At 37.7% G+C, this 25,195-nt stretch overlaps 1 protein-coding gene and 1 long non-coding RNA gene across 7 annotated transcripts in view; one reads left to right on the forward strand and one right to left on the reverse strand.

Moving 5' to 3' along the window:
• The window catches only part of LOC129444652 (uncharacterized), a 70,175-nt gene extending 62,360 nt beyond the window's left edge, over positions 1 to 7,815 (forward strand). For all 5 annotated transcript variants that reach the window (XR_012359964.1, XR_012359962.1, XR_008644555.2 and 2 more), the window contains 2 exons: positions 6,755 to 6,910; positions 7,070 to 7,815. This is a non-coding gene — a long non-coding RNA (uncharacterized lncRNA). The remainder of the gene's footprint in view (positions 1 to 6,754; positions 6,911 to 7,069) is intronic.
• On the reverse strand, positions 5,465 to 10,218 carry irx6a (iroquois homeobox 6a). Of its 2 annotated transcripts, none has more exons than XM_055205418.2 (7): positions 9,796 to 10,218; positions 8,758 to 9,021; positions 8,248 to 8,357; positions 7,835 to 8,130; positions 7,097 to 7,717; positions 6,742 to 6,847; positions 5,465 to 6,033 (listed from the first exon to the last, which is right to left on the reverse strand). In XM_055205418.2, exons 1-7 carry the CDS (start codon positions 9,859 to 9,861, stop codon positions 5,994 to 5,996), a joined length of 1,503 nt encoding a protein of 500 aa, XP_055061393.2. In that variant the 5' UTR covers positions 9,862 to 10,218; the 3' UTR covers positions 5,465 to 5,993. The 2 variants fall into 2 exon arrangements, with proteins under 2 accessions (XP_055061393.2, XP_055061402.2); XM_055205427.2 differs by having other exon boundaries at positions 6,733 to 6,847.
• Positions 10,219 to 25,195: the final 14,977 nt, after the last annotated feature.

A 25,195-nucleotide genomic window follows, 5' to 3' on the forward strand; every position in this document is an offset into this window, starting at 1 on the left:
AATAAAACCCAAATAAATTGTAATTATATTAGTACAAATATTACTCTTCCGCCAAACAAAGTAGTTCCTCAGAATCAAGTGTGACTGAAACAGAGCGCAGTTCCCAACCAACACAGACGCAGCAAAGACACAATGAAAATATGATTTAAGACTGTGGTGTTTATGTAATAAATCACCATTCATCTAATTTATACATTAACAGTTATATTAATGTATAAATTAGATGCAAGTGTTGAAGTGATGATCAAATATGCCTGGAAGCATGCTGAACTCTTTCCCCGTCAGCGTTTTTTTTTTAAGTTGCCACCCAGTTTTAGTTTAATGCCTTGCAGAAAAACATAAAATATCAAATGAAGAACAGACCATCGGCTTTCAAACAAATACAAACAAAAAAACTTTCATCCTACCTTTATTTGTTCTCTTATCACCTCTCAAATTTTTGTTTTAAAAGCGGAGATAATTCCATTTTTGTGAAGAACTTTAGTAAGAGATCAAATTCACAGCCATGAACAATACTACACTGTGTTTTCAGTGAATGCGTCAGTGTTTAAGTTGGGAAAGATCGCCACCCAGTGGATAATAGCGGACGTATGAACTTGAGTTATAAAATCCTCAGACAACGTTTTCTCTATCGACGAGATGACTCAACAATATTTATTGACATTTATCTGCATATCGCCATTAATTGTGCAATTGTAGACAAATTAAAAATATGATTAAAGACTGTTGTGTTTATTCTCATAAATCAGTACGCAGCAACAGTGGCGCAGTGATACTTGTGATGCGGTCTGAACCGTGGGTTTACCGGGGTATTTTATCACGGCTTAGAACGCGTTTCAACCAATCAGAATGAAGAACCAGAACGAGCCGTTTTATAAACATCAGTTGAGGGCTGCAACTCCACTTTTTAAATGACAATATCCTGGCCGGACCACTGTTGTCAGTCATTTAAGTATTTGAAATAAAAATGATTTCTTAATGTCTAGTGACATATCAGGGCCATTTTATGATTAATTGATATAAATTTCTTACATACTGTTCCTTTAATGATATATTTTCATGTATATAATTTTCCTGTATAGCTCAGTGGTAGGGCATTGCGTTTGCAGCACAAAATTAACCAAGAGAACACATATTGATAAAAAAATGATGTATAGCTTGTAATGCACTATAAGTTAAAGGAGCATTTCACCGGTAGAAACATTAATCTTTATTGAAAGTGCGTCGTATTCGTAGTCGAAATGTAACATACATTTCGAATTTGGTGCCTATTTGACCGAAAAAAGGGGTGTTTGTAGTCTCACCCGCTCAACAAAGATATTGGACTTCCTGCTTTCAATGATGCAAAATGATGATTTTTACATCATTGAAAGAAGGAAGTGCAACACTAAAATCTGTTTTTCTCCTGTCTCAGAGGAAACTGAGGAAATGATGCACCACCATTTAAAAACATGACTGGGGTTCTAACTATACAAAGCTTAATGCAAATGGGTGAAGTGTCCCTTTAATTTGGAAAAAAGCGTCTGCCAAATGCATAAATATACTAGTCAACATTTGAAGTGGATCAAAAAAATTTATCAAAATTGTCCTAAGACAAAAATGGGTATTAGGGATTGGTTTTATGTAGCCTTTTTTGAAGGGTTTTGATCCACTTCGAATGTTGACTAGTGTATATATAAATATAAATGTTATCTAATTCTTAGCAATAAACAATGTTGCCATACTCCTTCTTTTTCTCATCTTCGTTTTACTTTGTGCTAATCATTCTATTTTGACTATTTGATGAATATTGTATCTGTTGTCCCATTCCTGATCACGCTAAGTTTAAGTTAAAATGAATGTAAGATAGTTACTTCAAATTTAGGCTGAACCCTATAGTTCAGGTCAGACAGGTCACTCAGAGTGCACTGGAAGTAGCGAGGTACGAAAGTACACTGTCCGCCCGCAAGAAGCACAAAGCCAGCCTTTCATCAAGCACTTCGGCCACCTATAGGAAACCGTAATTATCTTTGACAAAACTCATTAGCAAGGACCTTGTAGCAACATCGGCTACCAGGAATTCCATGAGGAGAAACATGAACAGAAACAAAGCCCTGCACACATTTCATTGCGCCCTTTGACAAAATGTAATGAAGTGTGTTCATTGTCCCCCTCATCAACATTTGAACCCTGAGCCATCATTGCAGAGACCGTCTCTCAGATGCCCTCTGTGGCACTGTGTGGGACACATCAAATGGCACCTTCACTTTACCTCTTTTGTCTGCTTTTGGGCAAATTGTTGTTAGTGATGTTGTTGTTGTTATGGGCCTTATTAGTATGAATTGGCCATTGCTGTCCTGTCAGAACCAGTTAGCTGCTTTTACATTAAAACTCTGCGAGCATACTGAGGTCAGAGAGAACCCCCTCATAGCCTAATTTTCAATAGTTAACCCTCCCCTGACCTTTGACACAAATAATTGAGGGTTTGTCAATTGTGCTCCACTTCCTCACAGTCCAGCGGAGAATGATATACTGTTATTGTTCATTACCCTCATTTACAAAAATGTTATTCTGCAGGATGCATAGATGCATAGATTTATATTTATGTCTATATAATCCATACAACCGATTGCATCTTGCCTACAAGTCACTTAAAGGTCATAATATATACAAATACTGCAACTTCAAGCATATGAATAAATGTGTGGCTGACTAAACAGAAGATATTTTTTTCCGTTAACCTCTTTTTTTTAAACAGTTATAGTAAAGCAGCATTGTTTTACAAGGCTAACCTGATGCTTGGCAAAGTTTAAAGGCTTATTGTAAATTTGCAGTTTATGAGATATTGATTATATGATAACAACAGCTGAGTCCTACTAATAAGTCCCATAATAACAAATGTCAGTCCCTTGAATACCTTTATAAAAACAGCTGCAGATTATCCTACTAATGGCTTTGAATGTATTCTGCTGTGCTGGGAAACACAGTCAAACCTAGCTGAACAATACAAAGCTTTCTGTTATATCACAATGAAGTGTGTACAGCGTTATTGATTATAAGGGATCGTTTTGTTGTCCGAAACGATGCTTGAGCGACAGGACTGGAAAAGAGCTTAACTACAGAAGAAAGGCTGTCTAGGGTGGGTTGACTGCACACTTAATGATCAGAGCTGTGTTCGGTCATTACACTCGACTCATTCACAAACTCTCACATACATGCTCATCCTCGAAGGTTCAGGTTATCTTTTTAACTTCATGCAAAAGCCTTATTGACAATGACCTTTGATGGCATAGTATTGAAGGTTTCTTGTTTATCCATCATCCGGGGATGTTTATTTCTTACGTCTTTATTACTGGAGATTAGTGAAAATCTGTTTTGGATTAGGCCTCTATCACTACAGCAGGCCATAATTAAGCATAGCGAGATGATTTGACTATGTGACACTGCCTTGTTTTGATATCCATGCATCCATCCTTTTGTATGTCTTTGCTTATTAATATAATTCTGGAAAAATTTGAGGTCAATTCTAATGAAACTACAAATAAATACGTTGTGTATTTATATTTGTCAGTAGGCACGACCAGTATTATAATGCATCCAGTTGACCTTGCATAATGCATGCCATGTGTCCCCATGCACCTATCCATTAGACTAATGCACAGTATCAACTACATCCCGCAAGGATGTCAAAGAGATGAGTTCTTTGAAGAGAACACATTGTAGGACAATATGACATTTCCAAAGTCCCCTTCCTAACTCAAAAGCACATCTTAGACTTTTTCCACCCTTGTTGGTCTAGATTTAATATGGTGTAAACTTGTTGTAAGACAGGCTCTTAATTGATCTATTAGTTGCAGCGTGAGCCTGATGCTGTGTGGCAGAAATCCATGCTATTATTGCTGGTTCCCTCAGGTATAGCGCTACCACACTAATCCCATTGCACATGCATCATTACCTTCAATAATGTTTGGCAGCTCTTCTTTACAGCTCCCATTTTAATTACCTTTGCTTTAAATATTTAACACAAGGCAAACGTCTTTATGTGGCCCTCGTACAAGCTACGTGGCACTTGTCAATACTAAATCGCTTTTCTAGCCGTAGTATCTTATATAAAGGTAACGACAGTATAATTGCCAAATGTTTGAACATGGATGGGTCTGATGAAGAAAAACGGGCCCCTGTCATTTCTAGTGCCGGTACTCAACAGTGTTCTGAAGTTATTTTTCATGCCAGTATATTTCTATCTTTTTAATCAAAACAGTATACAGAATATGATTTTGAGGGATTATATTTAGGGAGATTTGTAGAAATAGATCTCGCCTGTTGGACAGATTGCTTGGTAGTGCAGATCCCGAGGGATAATCCATATGATAGTCAGTTGACCTTTAATAAAACAAAAATATAGGAGGCATATAAGAGGCAAAGCATGCCACCTGCATCTTATCGTTTTCCTCAGCAACAAAACTATAAAACAGCTACCAAAAGAGCTTAAATTGGAATTAAATAAAATACATACTGTTATGTCATAGACGTCCTAGACACAGTAATATTAATAATAATAATATTATATTAAAATAATAATAATACTTTTAATAAATAATTTTAACATGAAGAAATACATTATAGATCTTTTTTTGTTTTTTTAGTCTTTTATAAATCAACTTTTATTACGGGTTTAAAAGTTAAGTCCTATTATTTATCCCGATATTGTAATAATCATGTTTGTCTATTTTAAAATGAGAATTTCTCTGCCGAAAACACTTCGCATAGCTAGACCACCCCCTTTTTCAGTTTGTCCACAAATTGACCACAGCTTTTTGAATAGACCTAATACAACCCTAATGCTCTTATTACATGCCTTAATCTTTCAATCCGTCCTGAAATAATGTCTATCTTTCTGCGACTTAATTTACGGGCCCTGACCTGTAGGTCATTTCTTAAGCGTAGTTACTTCTTTAGTTTAAATTATGTGTTTCATTGCTGGCTAAATGTAAAAAAAACGGACTTTATGTTCTCATGTAAACCGAAAACAAATGCAGCACAAATACATGCATATACGCAATCATTATTTATTTATTATATAAATTACATTAAGTATTTTATTTTCCATTATTTATTGTAAAATTCTGAACATGTCTTGCTTTTGCTAAGCGTGTTTAATCGGGTACGATCAACTTATAACACCTGATGCGCGTTTCGGTGCGTTCACGCGCGTGGCCGTTAACATTATTGGAGCTGGATGATGATGATACACCCGCTCGAGCGCAGTGGAGACAAAGCTGCATTCATAACCTGTCCTTGTCTGACTTTGAGCCTGAACAGTCAGAGTGTTGATGCAAATATACCGAATAAATAATCACAATTAAACGGTGATGTCCCTTATCAGGGTCTGAATTTATGAACTTTCAACTATGACCTAGATTTGAGTCATGGGGATAAACTTCAAAATTAAAACTGGTTGATGAAGCAATAAAATAAGAAATAATCACAAGAAAGGAATCAGTTCTTATAAAATATTTTATAAATGACAACACAACATTTATACACAGTTTCTTGATATAAACAACTCCTCAGGAGCACATGTATCTCATCTCATTTATTGTTGAGTAAACAAAAGTAAAAACACCAGCTTCCAAAAACATAATCACAGAACATTTAACACACAACCACAAGGAAATAAACATAACAACACAATCTTGAGATGACATATGTCAACAAATAAATAAATAAATAAAGCAAACAAACAGCCAGACAATAAATAGATAAATAGGATTACTAAACTACGATTGCCAGTGCAAACATAAAAAATCACAGACAATGTATTCTCATACGTACACCAAACATTGCATAAAGTTATTGACACCATAAAATCATATTGTGCAAAGTTATGGCTGCCTCCAGTTTTCACAGTTCCAGAAAGGGCGCATGTACTCAACTTGTGCTACAGTTTCAAGTATCTGCTGCCATCGGCTTATAGTTTTTCATTGCCTCCGTTCCATAGTGCATAATGTAGATCATAAAAATGTCCCCGTGTTTATTGGCATTTTCGCAGTCCTAATTAAGAAGAAGAATGGAAATGTAAAGTATGAGCCAATTTTGTGAAAGTTAGGGTATTGGTAAAAAATGCATTATAAGATACACAGAGGGTTTGCCTCATTTTGCCTCATTTCTTCAAATTACACACATACAAATAAATGCTAAGTATTTATTTGTTGTTGTACAGTTGCTGAGACTGTCAGTTCAAACTGATGAATGTTAATGTAAAACACTCTAGCTGAGCACTGCACAGCACAAATGTTTACTGTTATCAGATACACTTTACTAGAGAGTACTGTATGTAATGGCATTACACAGTGTTCACTTGAATCTATGCAGACTGTGGGGCGATGGATTGCATGTAATTCTAGATGATTGGATTTCATAAACAACAGTTTACATGTCTACTACATTTTAAAAATTTGGGTTATTTTCAACACAGCCTTGGGTCAAAAAGGAATGAATCCAACCCGTTGAGATGCAGTTTAGCATATGCTGCTGGGTTGTTTCAACCCAAAATGCTTTGTTGTTTTAACCCATTTCTGGGTCAAATATTTAAAAAAAAAATGCTGGGTTAATTTAACCCAACAGCTGGGTTTGTTCCTTTTTGACACAACACTGGGTTGAAAATGAGTGTAGACTTTAAAATTACGTATAAAGTTGAATCACATATATGTGAAGTACACAATGTGTATATTGTACGTTACTGAAGCTCACCTGTCTCACCTCTTCATTACAGGTCTGAATGCAGTGATTTTAGTATCCTGGAGTGCTGGACATGTATTATTGAGCTCAGTGTGTTCTGTCTCTGTCTTTCCTGTGCTGGAGAACCCTGCAGTAAACACAAACAAAACTGCATTTGCATTGGCAGTCACCTACACCTGCACACACACAGGTAACAGCAATTTAAATTCGAACTATACAAATTTAGCACGAACATATGATTGTCACCACTGACTATGGCTTGAATGATTAGCTATGATGTTTTCACAATTATCAACAGTTGGAGTTAACTGTATCAATGAATATACTGCTTTCTTTTTGGTTTCCACAGTTTTATAATTAACAGTAAAATCTGTACCTTCCACTGAGGCATACTGGCAGGATTCAGACAGTCCTGAATAGGATGAAGAGTGTATCTGAAGGTTCTTGTAGCTCCCAATCGTGTATGCTTTATGTATCCCCTGCAGTCCTTCCTGGTAAAGATTTTCAGTATTGCTCAAGTTTGTAGGGTCCTGAAGGGCCTTCAGCTCACCACACTGCCCTCCTCCAACTGTGGGCAACCTGACTGTCTGCATCTGACAGTCTCCAGGCCCAATCCGTACGTCTCCTTGCTGTGTGGCTAATACAACCCCTGCGGCAGCTGTGCGTGCCAGCGACCAGATCCGGGGCTTTTCCGATGTCTCAAAATGAGAGAGTGCCACAGTGCTTATGGAAGTGGACTGAGGTGAGGAGGACTGCTGTGGTTTGGAGCCGAGCGGATCCAGATAGTCCGAGTTCAGAGGTCCCAAATTCTTCAGGCCACAGGGAAAGGATGAGAAGTTCAGCTCAGGGTTACAGTCTCTCTTTGGTGGGGAGGAAGTTGCGAGGTCATCCTGACACGATTTCTCACAGTCACTGTCCAGCTTGTCACATTCCTCGTCCTCAATGTCGTCCAGGTCACTGAACTGCAGGTCTTGCTCATCCTTACTCTCTTTGGAGTCTATGCAAGAGCAGTGAAAGGTACTGAGATTACACAAAAGTGAAATTCACAAGGTTGCTTTTAAACAACATGTTTTATTTACAGAAATTAATATTACATATAAAAAGTATGAGGTACCTTTGGTAATGCTGTCCGGGTCAGTCTTAATGAGGTCTTCTTTCCTGTCATCACCTGCTTTGTTTTTGGGGGACCAGGTCATCTTATTCTCTTTCTTTAGTCTCCTTCTTGCATTGGCAAACCAGGTGGACACTTGTGTGAGAGTCATTTTAGTGATAATGGCCAGCATGATTTTTTCACCCTTTGTCGGATACGGGTTTTTCCGGTGTTCATAAAGCCACGTTTTAAGAGTGCTTGTTGTCTCACGTGTAGCATTCTTTCTCCGTGTTGACCCATTAAAATCAACAGTCCCATATCTGAATCAAAACAAAACGCAGCATTTTTTTTAGCATTTTATGTTATAATATAAAAAATATTTATAGACAGATACTAATTATAGTAAATACTTATTATATTAAAAAATTAAAACTTACCTATCATACTGGTATTGTCCCAGTGAGTGGTCATATGGATAGTAGGCAGCGGGTTGGGTTATAGTACCATGAAGACTCCCTGACCCCTCTTTGATTTCATATTGTGGGTTCTATAGATAAAGTAAAAATACCTTTAACATGTGACAGCTGTACCACACATTACTGCCATTTGTTGTGGTCCTGTATTATACTTAACTTTTAAAAGGACATGCATTATTTACACTTTATAAGCACTTTAAATTATCATTGTAAACACGTTGCTTGTATACTTTCAAAAAAAATGTGGGGTAATATCTTTCTCATTAATCTAAGTAGGCCCTATTAAATCAAGCAGGTGATGTGCAGTGTCTCTTAATTCTCTGTTTATTTCTTCTGATTACTTAGAGTTATTTTGCTCGACAGCTTGATCCTCTTAGCAACCCAAAATAATCAATAACATGCCGTGACTTGAATGAGTCAATCGATTGAACAGAGGACCTGCGCTATATCTGACGAGATTGCTTCACATACCAGGCTGGAGTAGATGGCGGAGGGGTCGGCACTGTACGGAAAGTAGTTGGCGTAGCCCTGACCGGCTGCGGCCGCAGCTGCTGCGTAAGGAGACCCGTACATCCCGAGGGCAGCGTTGAGCTCCGAGCGCGTGCTCGCCAGCAGCCGGTTCTCATAGGAGGGACAGCAGAATGAAGCTGCGCTCTGAGGCGCGCTCGGTCCTTCTGTCACCGACCTGGAAATCGAATCGCAGCAAGTCGTACTGGTGTTTGCCGACACGAAAAACTGCATGAAGAAAATTGTAAGATAGATGTGTCATTCATGTTTGCGTTACAGGTTTCCGTAGTTTTCTTAATAAAATAGAAAAATAAGGTAAGCTGCAATAAATTAATTTGTTAAACGAAAACATTTGAAATTATACTAGATACTTTTATTCTTATTCAGTATTTTTTTATTAAACATATAAAAACGTGCCTTTTTAACTTTAGTAGCTAAGAGTAAATTTATTAAAGCTAAAATAATTGAAATATTTCAATTTTAGCAGTCAATTTTTAAACCTAATTTCTTATGAGTTAATTTACTTGTGTTTAAAAACTGTTTAGTTGCTTAATTTGTGTTAAGTAAAACTTTCTAAAGAAGTAAAAAAGCGCAGCATACTTTCACTCTGTAATGATTACTTCTTTATAAATTAAACCTATACATTTTAAAAGTCATGCTGTCAAAATCGCCTTTATCTGAAAATGTATAATTAGTTTATACACAGAGACTCAAAAGGCTACCGGCAAAGGGAGGAGTCTGGCTCTCACTCTAAACAATTACATGGTAAAGGTAAATTACACGTTTACAACAACACGTGAGGTCATTTATAATTAAAATTACCCATTTCTATAAATGTTGACAAACACAAGGTACAGCGTAACTTTACTTCAGCGTTTACTTTGAGTGCAGGAAAAACTGCTTCTGTGTTAGATATCCAGAAATGACAACAGCTTGCAAAACGCACTATAACATCAAATCTCATGAAGCTTTTACGTACAAAAAATATATTTGCATGCTTACCTGAGAGGTTGCATTGTAAGGATATCCAAACTGCGAGAAAGACATAGCTGCTTCTTTTGTTACCATAAGCAATATTCTTCTCCTGCTGATCGATTGAAACCAAATCTACTTTAAATCCACAGTCTTACACACATTTCCACACTCGGCCTTTCGCTCAATAATAGATGACTGCACTTAACTGGCAAGCACTGAGGATGTTTACGCCAGCCCTGGTTTTATATGTATATATAATCTCCTTAGTGAAATAAGAAATTAGAGTTAAGCTTCATCAACTACAAAAATATTGTTGTTAAACAGCTGTAGAAAGCTTAAAGGATAACGTAGGACTTGCAAGATATGAACTTGTGGTTGTGCTATTATTTGTGCCTCTATAGTTCTTTAGAATTCATCCGTGCACGGGTAACGGTGTGTGACGTCATTCTAATCCCGGGACAGCTCAGATAGAATGATGTCTTTGCCAATCACGTCATGCTTCGCGCTTTTCTTGAGGTGTGTTTTGCACACCCTGTCCCCTCTGTTTTTTCACCTTTCATTTTCCTTTTTTTTAAACATTAGAGTATTCTAAGACTTTAAGCAAATACTTGTATTGGTATTACCAGAAATTATAAAATTTTATAGAATAGACATAATCTTAAAAAAATATTGTTTTATTCTGATAATAAATATATGCACTTTAAATTAATGTAACAAGCATTCAGGCTTTATTTTGGCAGTATTTCATCGTAAAAATTCTATTTTGGGGGGCAAATAATAAGCAAATGATCAAAACAGCTGTTGGTTCTGATTCAGTTCTCATAAATACCTATTTTACGACACATTATCACGTGTTTAAATCTAATAATGTGCATACATTTAGGAGAAAATAAATGACTAAGGTTCAATCAAAATAAAATGTGTTTATAGTCTTTATAAAAAAGTTTATGTTCTTGATTTCTTAAACCTATTGTTTATTTCATTTTTACATGCAGGACCCTTAGTCGATCAGAGGTCCGACCTGATGTTAATTGCGATGATGTTTCCATCTCTCTCTATTAGAGAGAGGGCCAGTCCCTCACATCTCTGGCAGGTCAACACAAAACTGATTGATGCGTATCTCGGGACCTATGCGACCATTACGAGAAATGCGTAATTGCGTCAATTAACAAATGGATATGGCCTTGTTTAACCAGCGAGTTACACCGTGAAAATATGCCTTTGAGGTGAAATTAGACGATCCGAATGAAACAGGGAGTGAGAGAGGCAGAGAGAGAGAGGAGAAATTAGCGGAATCTCTCAAGTCTAATTATACGGCAGCAGTGGGAGGCGACGGGAACAGCATTCTAATTGAAGTATGCGCACTTAAAAGGGACTGTAGAAATAAGACTCCCTCGCGCAGAATGAAGTCTGGATAAAGGGTAATACATGCAGTTTTATTAAATGTTGTCGACAATATAATTGGAAGACTACCCCTCTCTGTCTCTCTATTTCTCTACAGAGTGTGACTATCTCCTCTCTCGTCGCTTTTACTGTTCCTGCCCGAAAGGGATGAGAACTTTGTCAGCGATGATCTCTTTGCGATTACAAGTTCACTCTTTGAGAGGCGCCAGAGAGCCGCAATTTGTGTGCAAGTGCGTTGCGGGTATAATGACAGGATTATATCAATACTTTGATACGTTTAGTCCAAGTTAACACAGTCTCATCATGTTTTGTCCAACATGTGCAAACTTTAAACTAAACAAATTACAAGAGGGATGCACATATTAACAAATTGTTTTGGTTCTTACACTCTCCGAATAAAGGTGAAGAAAACGAGAAGATACAAAAGTTGTCACCGGGAAGGTACCTTTTTAAAAAGTACACTTTTGTACCCAAAATGTGCACATTGGTACCTCAAAGGTACTTTTTTAAAAGTACCCACCCAAGTGACAACTTCTGTACCTTGTGAGTGTAGTAGGTAAACGCTATTTTCCTGGGTTTATTTAACCCAATGGCTGGACTCGTCTCTTTTTGATGACATTGTGCTAAGTAAAATACTTTAGTGTAAAATATTACATTTTATTTATATAGTGCTTTTCACAATTGTTTAATAGTTCAAACAGCTTCACATTAATAAAAACAAGAGAAAGCGCAGAAAAATCAGTGGACAATAAAATTAGCAAAGTACAGTGGCTAAGATTAAACCGTACTAGTGAGCAAGTATGTAACATATATAAGAAAGTTTTAAATTAAGCTAATGCCCTTTAAGGGGATGAAGAAACTGTTAAAATACTTTCATTAATCAAATAGGAAAATAGTAACAGAATATACATCAAATCTGTGGGGTTTAAGCATTTTTACAAAGATGTCTAATATAAAGCATGCCACAAAGTTCTCGGCTTACATGTGAGAGTTTGTAAGAGGAGTTTCGAGGAAGGTCAGAATCTCATATGTGATAGTTCACTGTAGTTTTTCTAAAGCATTGTGCAAGGGCACACATGATAGCCCAAGTGCATATGGGCACCCTCATCCATAATGCATGAACAGAAGCGCGTAGTGATCAGTACTGATGGGTGGGGGAGTAGAAGTTAAATCAGCCTTAACTGAAGAGGTAGATCGCACTGACCAGTCCTCCACCACACAGATCACTTTTCATCTCATATTGTGCTTTCAGGGTCTTAAGTTCCGATACAAACACATCCTTATTATTTGTCTGAAAATACATTTGGTCTGCATTTTTCTGTATGTAATAACATGGCTCGCTAACTGTATATAGATCTCGTAAGAGATTTTCCAAACTTTGAATAGCATTCTCAGGCAATGTGAACGGTCCCTTCATTTACCTTCATGAGGGGTGTATGTGTGTGTCTGGGCCTCTGTTAGCCTTGCATAGGGATTATGAAGGCTCAAAGCCTCACAGCAGAAAGGTTAAACCAACAGCCAGCTTCACCTTCTCATTTAATACATTTCTCAGGCTGCTTTAATGAATTTCACAAAGCTTTTCTGCTTTTTCATAAGACAGATCAGAGCTTTTTATGAAATAATAATAAGGCCCTGCTCAGATAGGGGCAGAGTGAAGGGGAGGGGACACTCAGGATCGAAGCGGAGTGATATCTCATTAAACAAGTCTGATATTCCTGATATATTCAGATGAATCCCAGACATACAAGATCCTGAATTATTGCTCACTGTCTCTCCTCGCTTCATTCCTGGCCAGGTATTAACACTGCCAAATTATCGCAAAATTGAAAAGAAAGTAATAAATATTCTAAAGAGAACACCTCAAACATCACATTAATGGATGTGGCCATAACAGTGCCCGGCGAAATCTGAACAAACTTGATTTAAGCAGATGAATAAATTGGCCAGAGAATGAGAGACTTTATAATGTAATTACTTTTGCCCATACTGCAGATGTAATAAAGTTATCAGTATAATTGTTTTAATAAGCTTTGCATTTGAGGCAATAAAGAAAGAATTGTTTAAAAAAATATAATTAATTTTTACTAAAATGTGTTTTTCGCAGATTAGATGCATTTTTGTAAAAAATATGCAAATTGTCCAAATCGTTTGTTTGTAGAACATCCTAATAAAAAATAAAAGAACAAATAATATAAATAAACGTATAAACATAAAGAGTTTGTGTGAATATGACTGACAGGATCATATCAGTGTTCTTGTATCACGGTTAAACTGACAGAGCTAGTGTGTTTTCCAAAATGCCCTCTAGTGACTGTGCATGTCTGTGCACACGCATAATGATCTAACTGCTCCAACTGGTCAAGCATGTTTAAAACGCACATTACCAAATCTTTTCGTCTTGCCAGTAAACTCTATGGACAAATAAGGCCAGTACATTAGTTTCTTAGTAATTATACCCCTTCTACATGATGTGGACTGCAGCATCTGCAACAACTTATGTGGTTCTTAAACTTCTGTGTATATTATTTAGGAAACTTTTATTGGTCAGAGTTTAATCTTTCATAGTTCAGGAGACTTTATTAAGATAAGTTACTCACTCTCAAAGTTTCTCTTAAAATTCTCCTTATGAGAAAAACAGTACATACAAATATGAAAATTATTCACAAACAGTAATAGTATACAGCTTTATAGTATACTTATATGGATTGTAATGCCCAGGTAATTTCACTGTTAGACTTAACTGTAATTTCTACAGTTACTTACCACAAAATGCCCAGGAAAATACCCTTATTTTCTTTTCAAGTTCATTACTGGGTATTAACATTTAATTTACAGTGATTTACTGTATGTTTTGCGGTAGACTGCTGTAAAACAACAGCAGTAGTGCTACTGAAGTTAAATAAAACTGTTATAAAAGCATATAAAATGGACAAATAAAATATATATATATAAATGAAATACAATTTATTTTTTATGCTTTTAGCGGTGAAGCAAATTTCAAAATGTGAATTGTTTTTCAGCAGTGTAAATAATTTATTAAGAATTGTAGGTAGAAACAAGAAAGAGATTATGGATAAATGCCTGACCGTCAAATTTGAATTTGACCTCAAGACTTCAAAACACTAGTGATGCCAAGATTTCACATCTCGGAGTGTCGGGAGAGTAACAGTAGAGGCTACTTGGGGAGCATAGCCAGTAACTTTTATCAAGTGACTCTGTGGCACTGTGGTAGTGTTACAGACCTATGACACAGGTGACATGGGTTTGATTCCCCTTTAAGGCAATATATATTTTTAAACTAGGTTACAGTAAGGGTATTATACTGTAAAATGAAACTGTGGTAAAGGCATCATACTCTAAAAACATGTACAGTTATGGTACTGTAATGGGGCAGTTACACATTGCCAGTGAGTTACTGCATATATACAATAAAACGTCTAACAATTTTTTTTTTTTTTTTGGAAGAATGTAGTGAGTTGAAATGTTAAAGGAATAGTCTACTCATTTTTAATATTAAACTATGTTATTACCTTGACTAAGAAGAGTTGATACATCCCTCTATCATCTGTGTGCGTGCACGTAAGTGCTGGAGCGCGCTGCGACGCTTCAATAGCATTTAGCTTAGCCCCATTCATTCAATGGTACCAATCAGAGATAAAGTTAGAAGTGACCAAACACATCAACGTTTTTCCTATTTAAGACGAGTAGTTATACGAGCAAGTTTGGTGGTACAAAATAAAACGTAGCGCTTTTCTAAGCGGATTTAAAAGAGGAACTATATTTTATGGTGTAATAGCACTTTTGGGAGTACTTCGACTCGGTGCAGTAACACCCTTCCTCTCCCATTATGAGAGGGAGAAGGGGAGTGGACTTTTCAGGCGAGTCGAAGTACTCCCAAAAGTGCTATTACGCCATAAAATATAGTTCCTCTTTTAAATCCGCTTAGAAAAGCGCTACGTTTTATTTTGTACCACCAAACTTGCTCGTATAACTACTCGTCTTAAATAGGAAAAACGTTGATGAGTTTGGTCACTTCTAACTTTATCTCTGATTGGTACCATTTAATGAATGGGGCTAAGCTAAATGCTATCGAAGTGTCGCAGTGTGCTCCAGCGCTTACGTGCACGCACACAGATGATAGAGGGATGTATCAACAGTTCTTAGTTAAGGTAATAACATATTTTAATATTGAAAACGAGTAGACTATTCCTTTAAAATGATTGAGTTTTGATTGTATGCTTTGGTCAAATCTAAAGATTCGCAATCTCCTCAAAAATTTAGAAAATTCTGAGATCCAGCAGACGTAAGCAAAAGTCTCCATTTGGTCTCCATCTTATGCTACCCTGAAGAAGCAACGGACACTAAAGAAGTCTCATTTTTGATCTGTCTTTCATTTAGGTACAACTTTTCTCTCTTCTGTGTCTTTTATCCTCCCCCTGTCTGTTCTCTGTGCTTGTGGCCCCCTGAGAAAGGTCCCATCTGCAAATGCTTGTGGGTGGTTAACCAAACACTGGTGCCAATACATACAAATATGCTTAGTGTTTGTTTGCATAAACACTTTACGCTGCACTGTTTTCGTCTTTTTTTAAACAGTTGGCGGGAGGTTGAAGGACTGTGACAGACACACAGTTTATTGCTAAGGATACAGTTCATTGCTAGGTCCCAGTCTCCAATTCCTCAGTCTGGATTGTGACACTGCTGTGGTTTTGCTGTATAGGGAAGGACAGCAGATTAAGTCTAATTTTTGCAAACATTAAAGCAGACCAGGCTGTTGTGATGTCAGATGTACTTTTCCACTTTCTGTTACTTCAAAGCCTTGTCTTGGGTACCATGCAGTATTAGTAAGAAGTCCAACTAATTGAGAGGTTTTCTTTCACTTTTGATTTTTCTCCTGGATTAAAAGAATGCCAGAAGAGGAAAAATGTTGAGCATTGTAGGGCGGGAGAATTAAAGATTAAGTTACATGTACAAGCAGAAAGAACATGCGTTTATCCCTTATTATGATGGCACATTTTAGTTTCAGGTTTTCATCTCTGGGATTTGGAAAAACCAAAAGTGACCAATTGGTAGTCATCATAAAGTAACTGTTGTTATTCTGTAGGTTTAACAAAATTGACCTGACTGCTTTTATGTGCAGGTGAGAGTGTACTGCTTTGGAGGTACCTATAAGTGGGAACAGACAGAGGCTGATCATGTGCCTACGATCTAACCTTACCACTGCTGGACTAAACAGCATCTCTTACATTGACAGTTCAATTGCGGTGGCCTCTGCTCCTCATTTTCAGTCAAGGCACTAGAGATTTTTTTTTCTTCATGCTTGGTCTCAAACGCAAGCCAGATGGTTCTAAAAATATTTCCTCCACACATTTTTATTTTCATCTGCCCTGTCAGGCCCTGTTGTGTCAGTCAGTCCCCTGTGCTTATTGTTGCTTTTATCTGTGTTGTGATATGAATTCAGCAAACTAGCATGTCTTAAAGTATCAAGTTTATCCTTATTAAAAAACAGATGTTTTTATAATAATTCATAATGATGGTCATAATAAGCTATATATGAGTATGATCAGTAAAACTACAGTGCTATACATCAGTTTGCTTTATCAGTTATACATTTTATATGTAATCTTTATTGTAAAACTCATTAACAAATAGAAGAAACACACATTACTTACTGTAAAAGAGAACATCTAAGAAAAATATTTTCATCCCAGACGCAGCTTGGCTTCACATCACTCTCATGCAACACGCTAGGAATGTCACCCCTTTCTTATTTTTGCAGTATTGTGGATTTTCATCTCCAGAACACAATGCTATTACCGTGGAGTGCCATTCAGACACAGCTATGCATTTTATTTTTTCTATTAAAATCACAAGACTAAGGTTATTTTCCCAAACCAAAATCTGGATTTCACTATAGTAGGCCTATTGGGAAAAAATCCCTTTGCCAACTTAAAAGCAGATGTTATAAAGCTGCAAACATCAAACGGTTTCGTTAACTGTACAGAAAGTGAAATGAAATACCTTTGATTGTTGAAGTAGCTGGTTATTGTAAACTAGTTCTCGACATGGCTCTTACACAGCCCTTGACCTTGGCTTGGCTGCGCATACATCATCAGATTTCAAAACCAGCTACAGATTTTCGTTGTTACTGCTAATTGCTGATTAGCAGATTGTCAAGTTTACTTTAGAGTCAGAGAAACTTGGATCAGACCTCATAGGTGTTTGGTTTATTGATTCTCTTTAAGCAAACACAAGTTCAGCTGGCGTTTGGCTACTTGAAATGCAATATGGTGCTTTTAAGATTTTTATCCAACCAGCAATTTTATACCACATATATTTAGGTTTGGTTACTCTGGGCGACTTATATATTTTAAGAAACGAGTATATTATATCAATCTGGTTTGCAGTGTGTATTGTGTGTGGTTCTTTCTCTGGTTGGTGCGTAACACTCTGGGTCCATGGAGGACAGGCAGAGGATGAATTAGTGAACAGTGGAGCTATAGCAGAGATGTAAAGATTTTCTTAGAAGACTGCTGCGTTTCAAATCTCAGATTATTGAGTAGCTCTTTGTTTGACGGACTGACACCCCAAATGAACGCACTCGGTCCCATTCTGTGAATATTTTACGCTTTGGTGGATAGCATAGAACTCTTCCATCCTCGGATGGAGAAGGAGAGAAAGAGCGTAAACTCTCGATCCTTTTTAATTCATCAAAGCACCTCCTAAATGAGGCCCGAGTTAAACTTTCATTCCACACATATAAGTCATACAGCAAAAAACATTTTTTGGGGGGGTGTGAGGATCCTTGCCTGTCTGAGATTCATTATGTTTTGAAGGCAGGAGCTGAGAATAGAGAGAGAGAGAGAGAGAGAGAGATAGACAGAGTGATTTAATGATGACTCTCCCCTTTTGATAAATGGAAAAAACCCTCTTATTTTCTAAGGTTTATGTCATCCATTATATGATTTCCCATATGCATGGTCATCCTTTACATGTTTTGCTGACAAACTCTTCTCCGGTGCCAGTCAGATGATCCACCTCCAGCAGACAGTCTGTTTATCTTCTAAAACATGTTTAAGTCTGATTGTGTAAATGCATAAATTCATAGTTCACAGTGACATTTATATTACAGTCTTCACACAGACGTGTTATTTTCCAAATGAGCAATTTTTTGTCAGTCAAGTCTCAGTGTGTATGCTCTTGTTGAGAAAAAAATGCATGACTCAAAGTTTCCCTTGCAGTCAAATAGAAGCAAAACTTTGTGCTAATACAGCATGCACAGAACCTACAGAAATAGTACATTAATGATGTTATTTCATATTTTCAGACAGATTTATCTGCGTCTGGATGCTAATTGGTCCATTGCTCATTGTTATTTTTGTTGCAGAGTAACATACTGATGTCAGGAAGTATTTTTACTTGTATTATTGAATTGAATGGTTATAAAAGAACAATTTTAATAGACATCTGTCTCCTTTCATGTGTTTTAGTGTGCTAACAATTTAAAATACAATAAAGTCTTATAATAGTCATTGCTAAAGGGGATGCAGGCACCCTGCTTTGCATTTCACAACCCCCTCAGCCATAATTTAATAAAGCACGGCATCTCATACCCTATTACATAAATAATAGAAACATACCTAAAAAAATAAAAAATAAAGTGGTTGTACACTACAGACAATGTTAAGTGGGCCGGTACGTGCTGGTACTCAGTACCGCCACTTCCAAATATACTGTAGCTCTTGAGCGTACCACTACCTCTCCGTGTGGCCGGAACGTGCTTTTAGAGTACCGGTACGCTCATTTGCACATCTGTTTGAATCAGAGGTTTTAATGCTTTGGCTGCGCTGTCGCTTTTCAGAGCGCCCTTCACAATGCACGCTTACTAATTCGTCCCACCCAGAGCAGAGACTACATTACCCATACACCCTTGAGTTTTACTAGTTAAAAGCGCATGCGTCGCTTTTGCTGCTGTCAGTGTCAACAACTCAACGTGGTCCGGGGAGGTGTGCTTGTGTGTGAAACGTGCAACCATAGCTGCTCGGTCAGACGTAAGCTTTTTCCAATACCCTTTTGTAGCTACGTGACAATCTCCGCTGTCAGTTTGGCTCCCCTTGACGCATCTTCGGATTTCCCCAGGCGATGTGCGGAGTAAAAACATTATTGGAATTGTAATATATTTAGTTTAATTGCTAAACTACAAGTGAACAAAATTTCAATGAATTTGAACAACGCACACAGGAGTTTTACTGCCCGCAAAATGGAAAACAATGCGACAAAATAAAATGATGACTTTCGAGTTTCAAAAAGCCTTTTTTTTATTCTTGAACCCATAGACATGGTCTTGGTGTCATTTGAAAGCAACACTAAAGAGTTTTTTTTATCTTAAAATAACGTTTCCAAAAAAGTTTCAGTCATTCATCCACTCGAAACGGGGTGAACGGCACTTTCACATTCGCTTTGCAGCCCTCTATCGACCAAAACCGCACTAAAGAAGTTTCCAATCGTCGTCGTGGTCCTGTAGTTCGAGTGAAAACTACAAAAACTTGCTTTATGGCAGACCTACAATCCAATCAGAGCCAGCTTTGCTGCAGTAGGCTAAATTATTTACGATAGTGGTAATGGACAATTTCGCTTCCAACCTGTAGGGGGAGCAAAGAGCAAAAACTCTTTAGTGTTGCTTTAAAGCTTTTTTCAAGCCAGTTTTAGCATTTAAACATGTTGAATATTTTACTCACATACCTACCTTTTGCACATTTTTTTTATGTTTAGTAGCTGTTTCTAGCTCAAACAAATCCACAAACGAATAAAATGATTTATTATTTTTTACAAGGTCGTCTGTTGACTGCTGTATATAAAACCCCTTCAATATAGTTGTTGTTACCTCAGGGGAGGAGTCGAGTCAGCAAAAAAAAATAAAAATAAAAAATAATAATAGAGTACCGGCACCTCTTTTGGGCCACTTAAGGCACTGACTACAGACACTGTAAAATTCCTGATCTTTATTTCGGAAGCCCCCCCCCCACACACTTTCTTGGTCTCTCTTCTTGTCACATTTCCTGTTGCTGTCTGTGAGTGTGAGCACGGTGCAGGGGTCAGGTAGCTCAGCACCGTGATAACCTCTCATAAGAGCCGCCAGCACGGCTGACACTCACCATATGGCCCTCTGACCCTGTCTCCTTGGGAACAGGACATGACATAGGAAGAAAAAGACTAGTGGAGAGATTTGTTCTCGGTGGAAAGGGATGGAAAAGATATGTAAGGATAACTTGGAAAAACTGGGAACATGATAATAAGCTGTTTTGGAGAGCCATGTGGATTGTGTTAAAAAAAAATCACCAATTCAGTTCACAGCAGAAATTCTTGTTGACTGACGATAAGGACTTTCAACGTAGTACACGGATAAATGCATTTGTATACGCATGTCAGGAACGATGTCTCATTTTGGGAACGAGTCTTTTTTTATCTCGGTGAGATCAATAATCTCACACCTGCACAAATGTGTACACACACACAGACTATCAGGACAGTTCCCTTGGGTTGAGGGCACAAGGAGGGGAACTTGCAGTCTGGCCTTATTAGAATGCTCCGTGTGTGATGAGAAGAGAGGAGCAGCAGCTTTCCCAATGCAGACCCCACGTCACACGCAGGCTGCACCGGTAGACAGGGGCCAATGCCCCCTGACCCCCCCTCTTCCTCTTGGGAGATAGTCCAGGTCTGCTTTCTGTCAGGGTGTCTTCCACACCACACCCCAGGGAGCCACGTGGTGTGGGAACCCAGTGTTTCAGACCCTATGGTTATGTGAGGGGAGAGATATTTCTCTTGAATCCTCTTCTCCTCCTCTTTTCTTTCGATCGATAGTGTTAATTGGTCGGCTCTGTCAGTCCTGCATTGATTGTGACCACTAATAAAAGAGATATTGATTGGCAGTTTGTTTAACATTGGCCTGCGCGCAGCACACTGCCCTTTAATGCTATTCCTACAGCAACCTTTTCCTGTTTCCAGCATTTCTTAGTGTCATAAATTATGTTGGTCGATTCGTTTTTAAGACTCATCGCTTGGGTGACAGCCTAATGTGACCTAAATAATTTTGCCTATAACTGTACACTTGTACGCACGGTGCAGATTTCATCTACTCTCCGATACTTTAATCTCTTCAAGACATAAATTAAGATGTTTCTAACACTAATTTATATTGCGTGAGGGCACGTTAAACGTAAAAGTCCTCTGCGTGTCCCCTGAGTCTGCGGAAGGACTTCAGAAACAGTCTTAAGTACTGTACTTCATAGATTTAATTATCTCCATTAACTATTCAGTGATCAATAGAGTTAGTTTTATCCAATCGATAGGTGCCCAACCACCAGAAGGACGATGTGCATAAGTTAATATTTGCATTTGAAAGTGGCTGATGTCACACGGCCCCATTGGAAATCCATAGCGTTTTGTGCAGCTGTATCTTATGTGCCTGTGTTTATGGCTGGCCGCTATTGATTCAGCCCACTGTATTTACTGCCTGGACAGTGCCATAGGTTTTAATTGTCACAATGTTTTTAGGAGGCAGATAGAGTGGTCACGCATTCTCTGCTCTTCTGACCTTACTTCTCATTCACCTCTCTGCCATCTACAGTACCTTCAATATCTTGCTTCACTTTGTAATTTCATCTTTTTTCTCTCTCTCTCCCTCCCTCTCCTTTCAGTTTCTCCTTTTTAGTCCTTGTAGTAGGGAGAACTGATTTCCACGCACAACCTTGCTCATTTGTTTGTGTGTGTGTGTTTTTATTTTTTTAAATGGATACCTCTTCAAACCCCAGGGAACTGGTCTAGTCACTTCTAAGTTTGCGTAGCTGCTTATCGAGGCCTGTTCCCAATGGATCTCTGTTTGTTTACTAACTCTTTTTACGATGTAATCTGTTTTCTTCTGATCTCTGACCGACAGCCCTGTATGTTTCAGCCCTTTTGAACATATAACATTGCTTTGATTTTATAGCCATACATTTTTCATACTCAGTTGATCTTTGTACAGTCAATTGACTTATATCTGTTTTCCCAAATGATTTGGATCAATGTATTTTTATGTGTAATAAAAGAAACAACATAAAGCTTTTGAAAGTATTCACGTGCAGCTAATGGATCAATACTAGTTGATGTCATATATTTATCTTTTCTATTGACTTCCTGATATAACTAATGTGGGTGGCATCATTAGCTAAATTAGCCATAAATATAATTTCCTAAATTGTCTATAATGACAGATATATTGAGGACAGAAGACACAGCGTGTTTGGCTTACTCCAAAACTGAAGCAGCTATTGATTTTAAAAGTGATATTGACTTTTTTTGCAGAAATGCTGGTGTTGGTATATATATACAGTGGGGAAAATAAGTATTTTGACATATCAGCATTTTTATCAGTAAGGGATTTCTAAGTGGGCTATAGACACAAAATTTCCACCAGATATAGCCATCAAGCCAAATATTGAATTCATACAAAGAAATCAGAACATTTAAGTATACAAGTTGAGTCATAATAAATAAAGTGAAATGACACAGGGAATATTGAAAACACTTTATTTAATACTTTGTAGAAAGCCTTTGTTGGTGATTACAGCTTCTAGACGCCTCTTGTATGAAGAGACCAGTCGCCTGCATTGCTCAGAAGTGATTCTGGCCCATTCTTTCACACAAATGGTCTTTAAATCTTGAAGGTTCATTGGGCCTTTTCTATGAACTTTGATCTTCAGTTCTCTCCATAGATTTTCTATGGAATTTAGGTCAGGTGATTGACTGACCACTTCATTGTTTCCTTGGCCTTGTGTTTGGGATCATTTTCTTGCTGAAATGTCCACCCTCTTTTCATTTTCAGCTTTCTAGTAGATGGCAGCAGATTTTTATCCAGAATGTCCCGGTACATTTCTCCATTCATCCTGCCTTCAATAATATGAAAAGTCTTAAAGTACCCATTGCTGAAAAGCAGTCCCAAACCATTATGGTTCCACCCCCAAACTTAACTGTTGGTATGGTGTTCATGGGGTGGTGGGCAGTGCAATTTCTTCTCCAAACATGGTGTGTAGAATGACTGCCAAAAGTTCCATTTTGCTTTCATCTGACCATACTAGTCTCCCAATAATCCACAGGCTTCTCCAAATGCTCTTTTGCAAATTTAACCGAGCCTCAACATGCTTTTTGTTCAGCAATGGAGTCTTGCATGGTGAGCGTGCATGGATTCCATGGCGGTTCAGTGCATTGCTTATAGTTTTCTTCGAAACAACAGTACTTGCTGATGCAAGGTCTTCCTGTTCTGCCCGAGTGGTTCTCGGCTCTTGGAGAACTGTCCTGATTATTCTTTGGACTCCTCGGACAGGGATCTTATGTGAAGAACCTGATCCTGGCCGGTTTATGGTGAAGCGATGCTCTTTCCATTTCCAGATAATAGCCCCCACATGGCTCACAGGAACATTCAGCATTCTGGAAATGCGCCTATAATCATTCCCGTCAAAATGCTTTTCAACGATAAGATTACGAAGATCTTGAGAGAGTTCTTTGCTTTTACCCATCATGAAGTCGTTCCTGTGTGCCTCTAAGGTAATGAGAAGCCTTTATAGGCCATCAATTAGGACTAAAGCAGCTGATATCAATTAATACTGATAGTAATCAGGGTTTCTCTCTCAATACTGACAGATTTTAGGTGATGATCTGGCTTTCTATGCCATTTTGCACCTTGTTCTCTTCATGTGTTCAGTATTTAGTCCCTGTCTCATTTTACTTTATTTATTATGACTCAACTTATATACTTAAATGTTCTGATTTCTTTGTATGAATTCCATATTTGATGTAGCTTGATGGCTACATCTGGTGGAAATTTTGTGTCAATAGCCCACTTAGAAATCCCCTTACTGATAAAAATGCTGATGTGTCAAATACTTATTTCCCCCCCTCGTATAGCCATTACTGTGAAATAATCCTGTGAGTGATACAGAAAAGTGATCAAATGCCAAATTATTTGAATTGCCGAATTTGTATTTTATTTGATAATCTATACAGATGAGAAAACCTTTTAATAAACAAACAGGTGTCCCTTCAATATGTAAAACCCCACCACCCAACCTACAGATTTTCAGATATGATTATGTTGCCTGGAATAACATTAGACCAAGTGGCTGAGGACACTTTGAAAAGTGAGTTTGGTTTAAATTGCTCCCCGCTGTGTTTTTAATCTGTTAAAAATCAATAGAGCTTTTACTGTCACTCTGAATGGGAGGCAACGTGTATTGATGTCCAGATGTCATTCGGAGAGGATTTGAAGCCTCTATTCCTCCTCTTCTCACATGGGATGGTGTGATATATCAGTTCGTCCTGTTGTTTAGAGTTAGTAAAGCTTTCTGTTGTATGCTGAAAGTGCAGGATGTTGAGCATTGCTAGCTTCTCTTCAATGTGCTTGGTTTACACAACAGGGCTTATTTTAAAGCCTTTTATTGATGTCCTTTTCAAAAAAACGAATACAGTCTTAATGGGTATTCACTGTAAGCTCTTACACTTAGCTTGGCTCGTACAGGGCGAAGGCAATTTATCTGGCAATTCAATCAGAGAAGAGAAAGTTTAACATGATTCAATAAGGCTTTCCCTATGTCAGGTCTCCCCAAAAGAAATAGGTGGAAAACATGGAAAGGAGACATAAAAGAAGAAGGAAGGGACAAATGAATGAAAAAGGAGGACAGAAAGGAAAGTGAAACAAACATGAGAATAAAGAAAAGAGATTGGCATGAAGACGAATATATATGTTATATACAGTATAAGTGAGTAATTGACTAAAACACGTCCTTGATGAAATGTTTTTATTACAGATTTACTTCCAGAGTCCTCAGTATCATTGTATTGCTGGTGGGCACTTAGAGGCCTACAAAGCAAAAGTACGGATGAGTCTGACTGTATGGTTTTGGCCTATGGGACTGTGCTGGTGGCCCTCTGTCTCTCTCTCTCTGCTCCAGTGAGCCTGCAGTCTGTCATTATTTATTTAGCCCTTAAGTGT

The sequence above is a fragment of the Misgurnus anguillicaudatus genome, chromosome 21 (genome assembly GCF_027580225.2).
Source record: "Misgurnus anguillicaudatus chromosome 21, ASM2758022v2, whole genome shotgun sequence".
Lineage (NCBI taxonomy): Eukaryota > Metazoa > Chordata > Actinopteri > Cypriniformes > Cobitidae > Misgurnus > Misgurnus anguillicaudatus.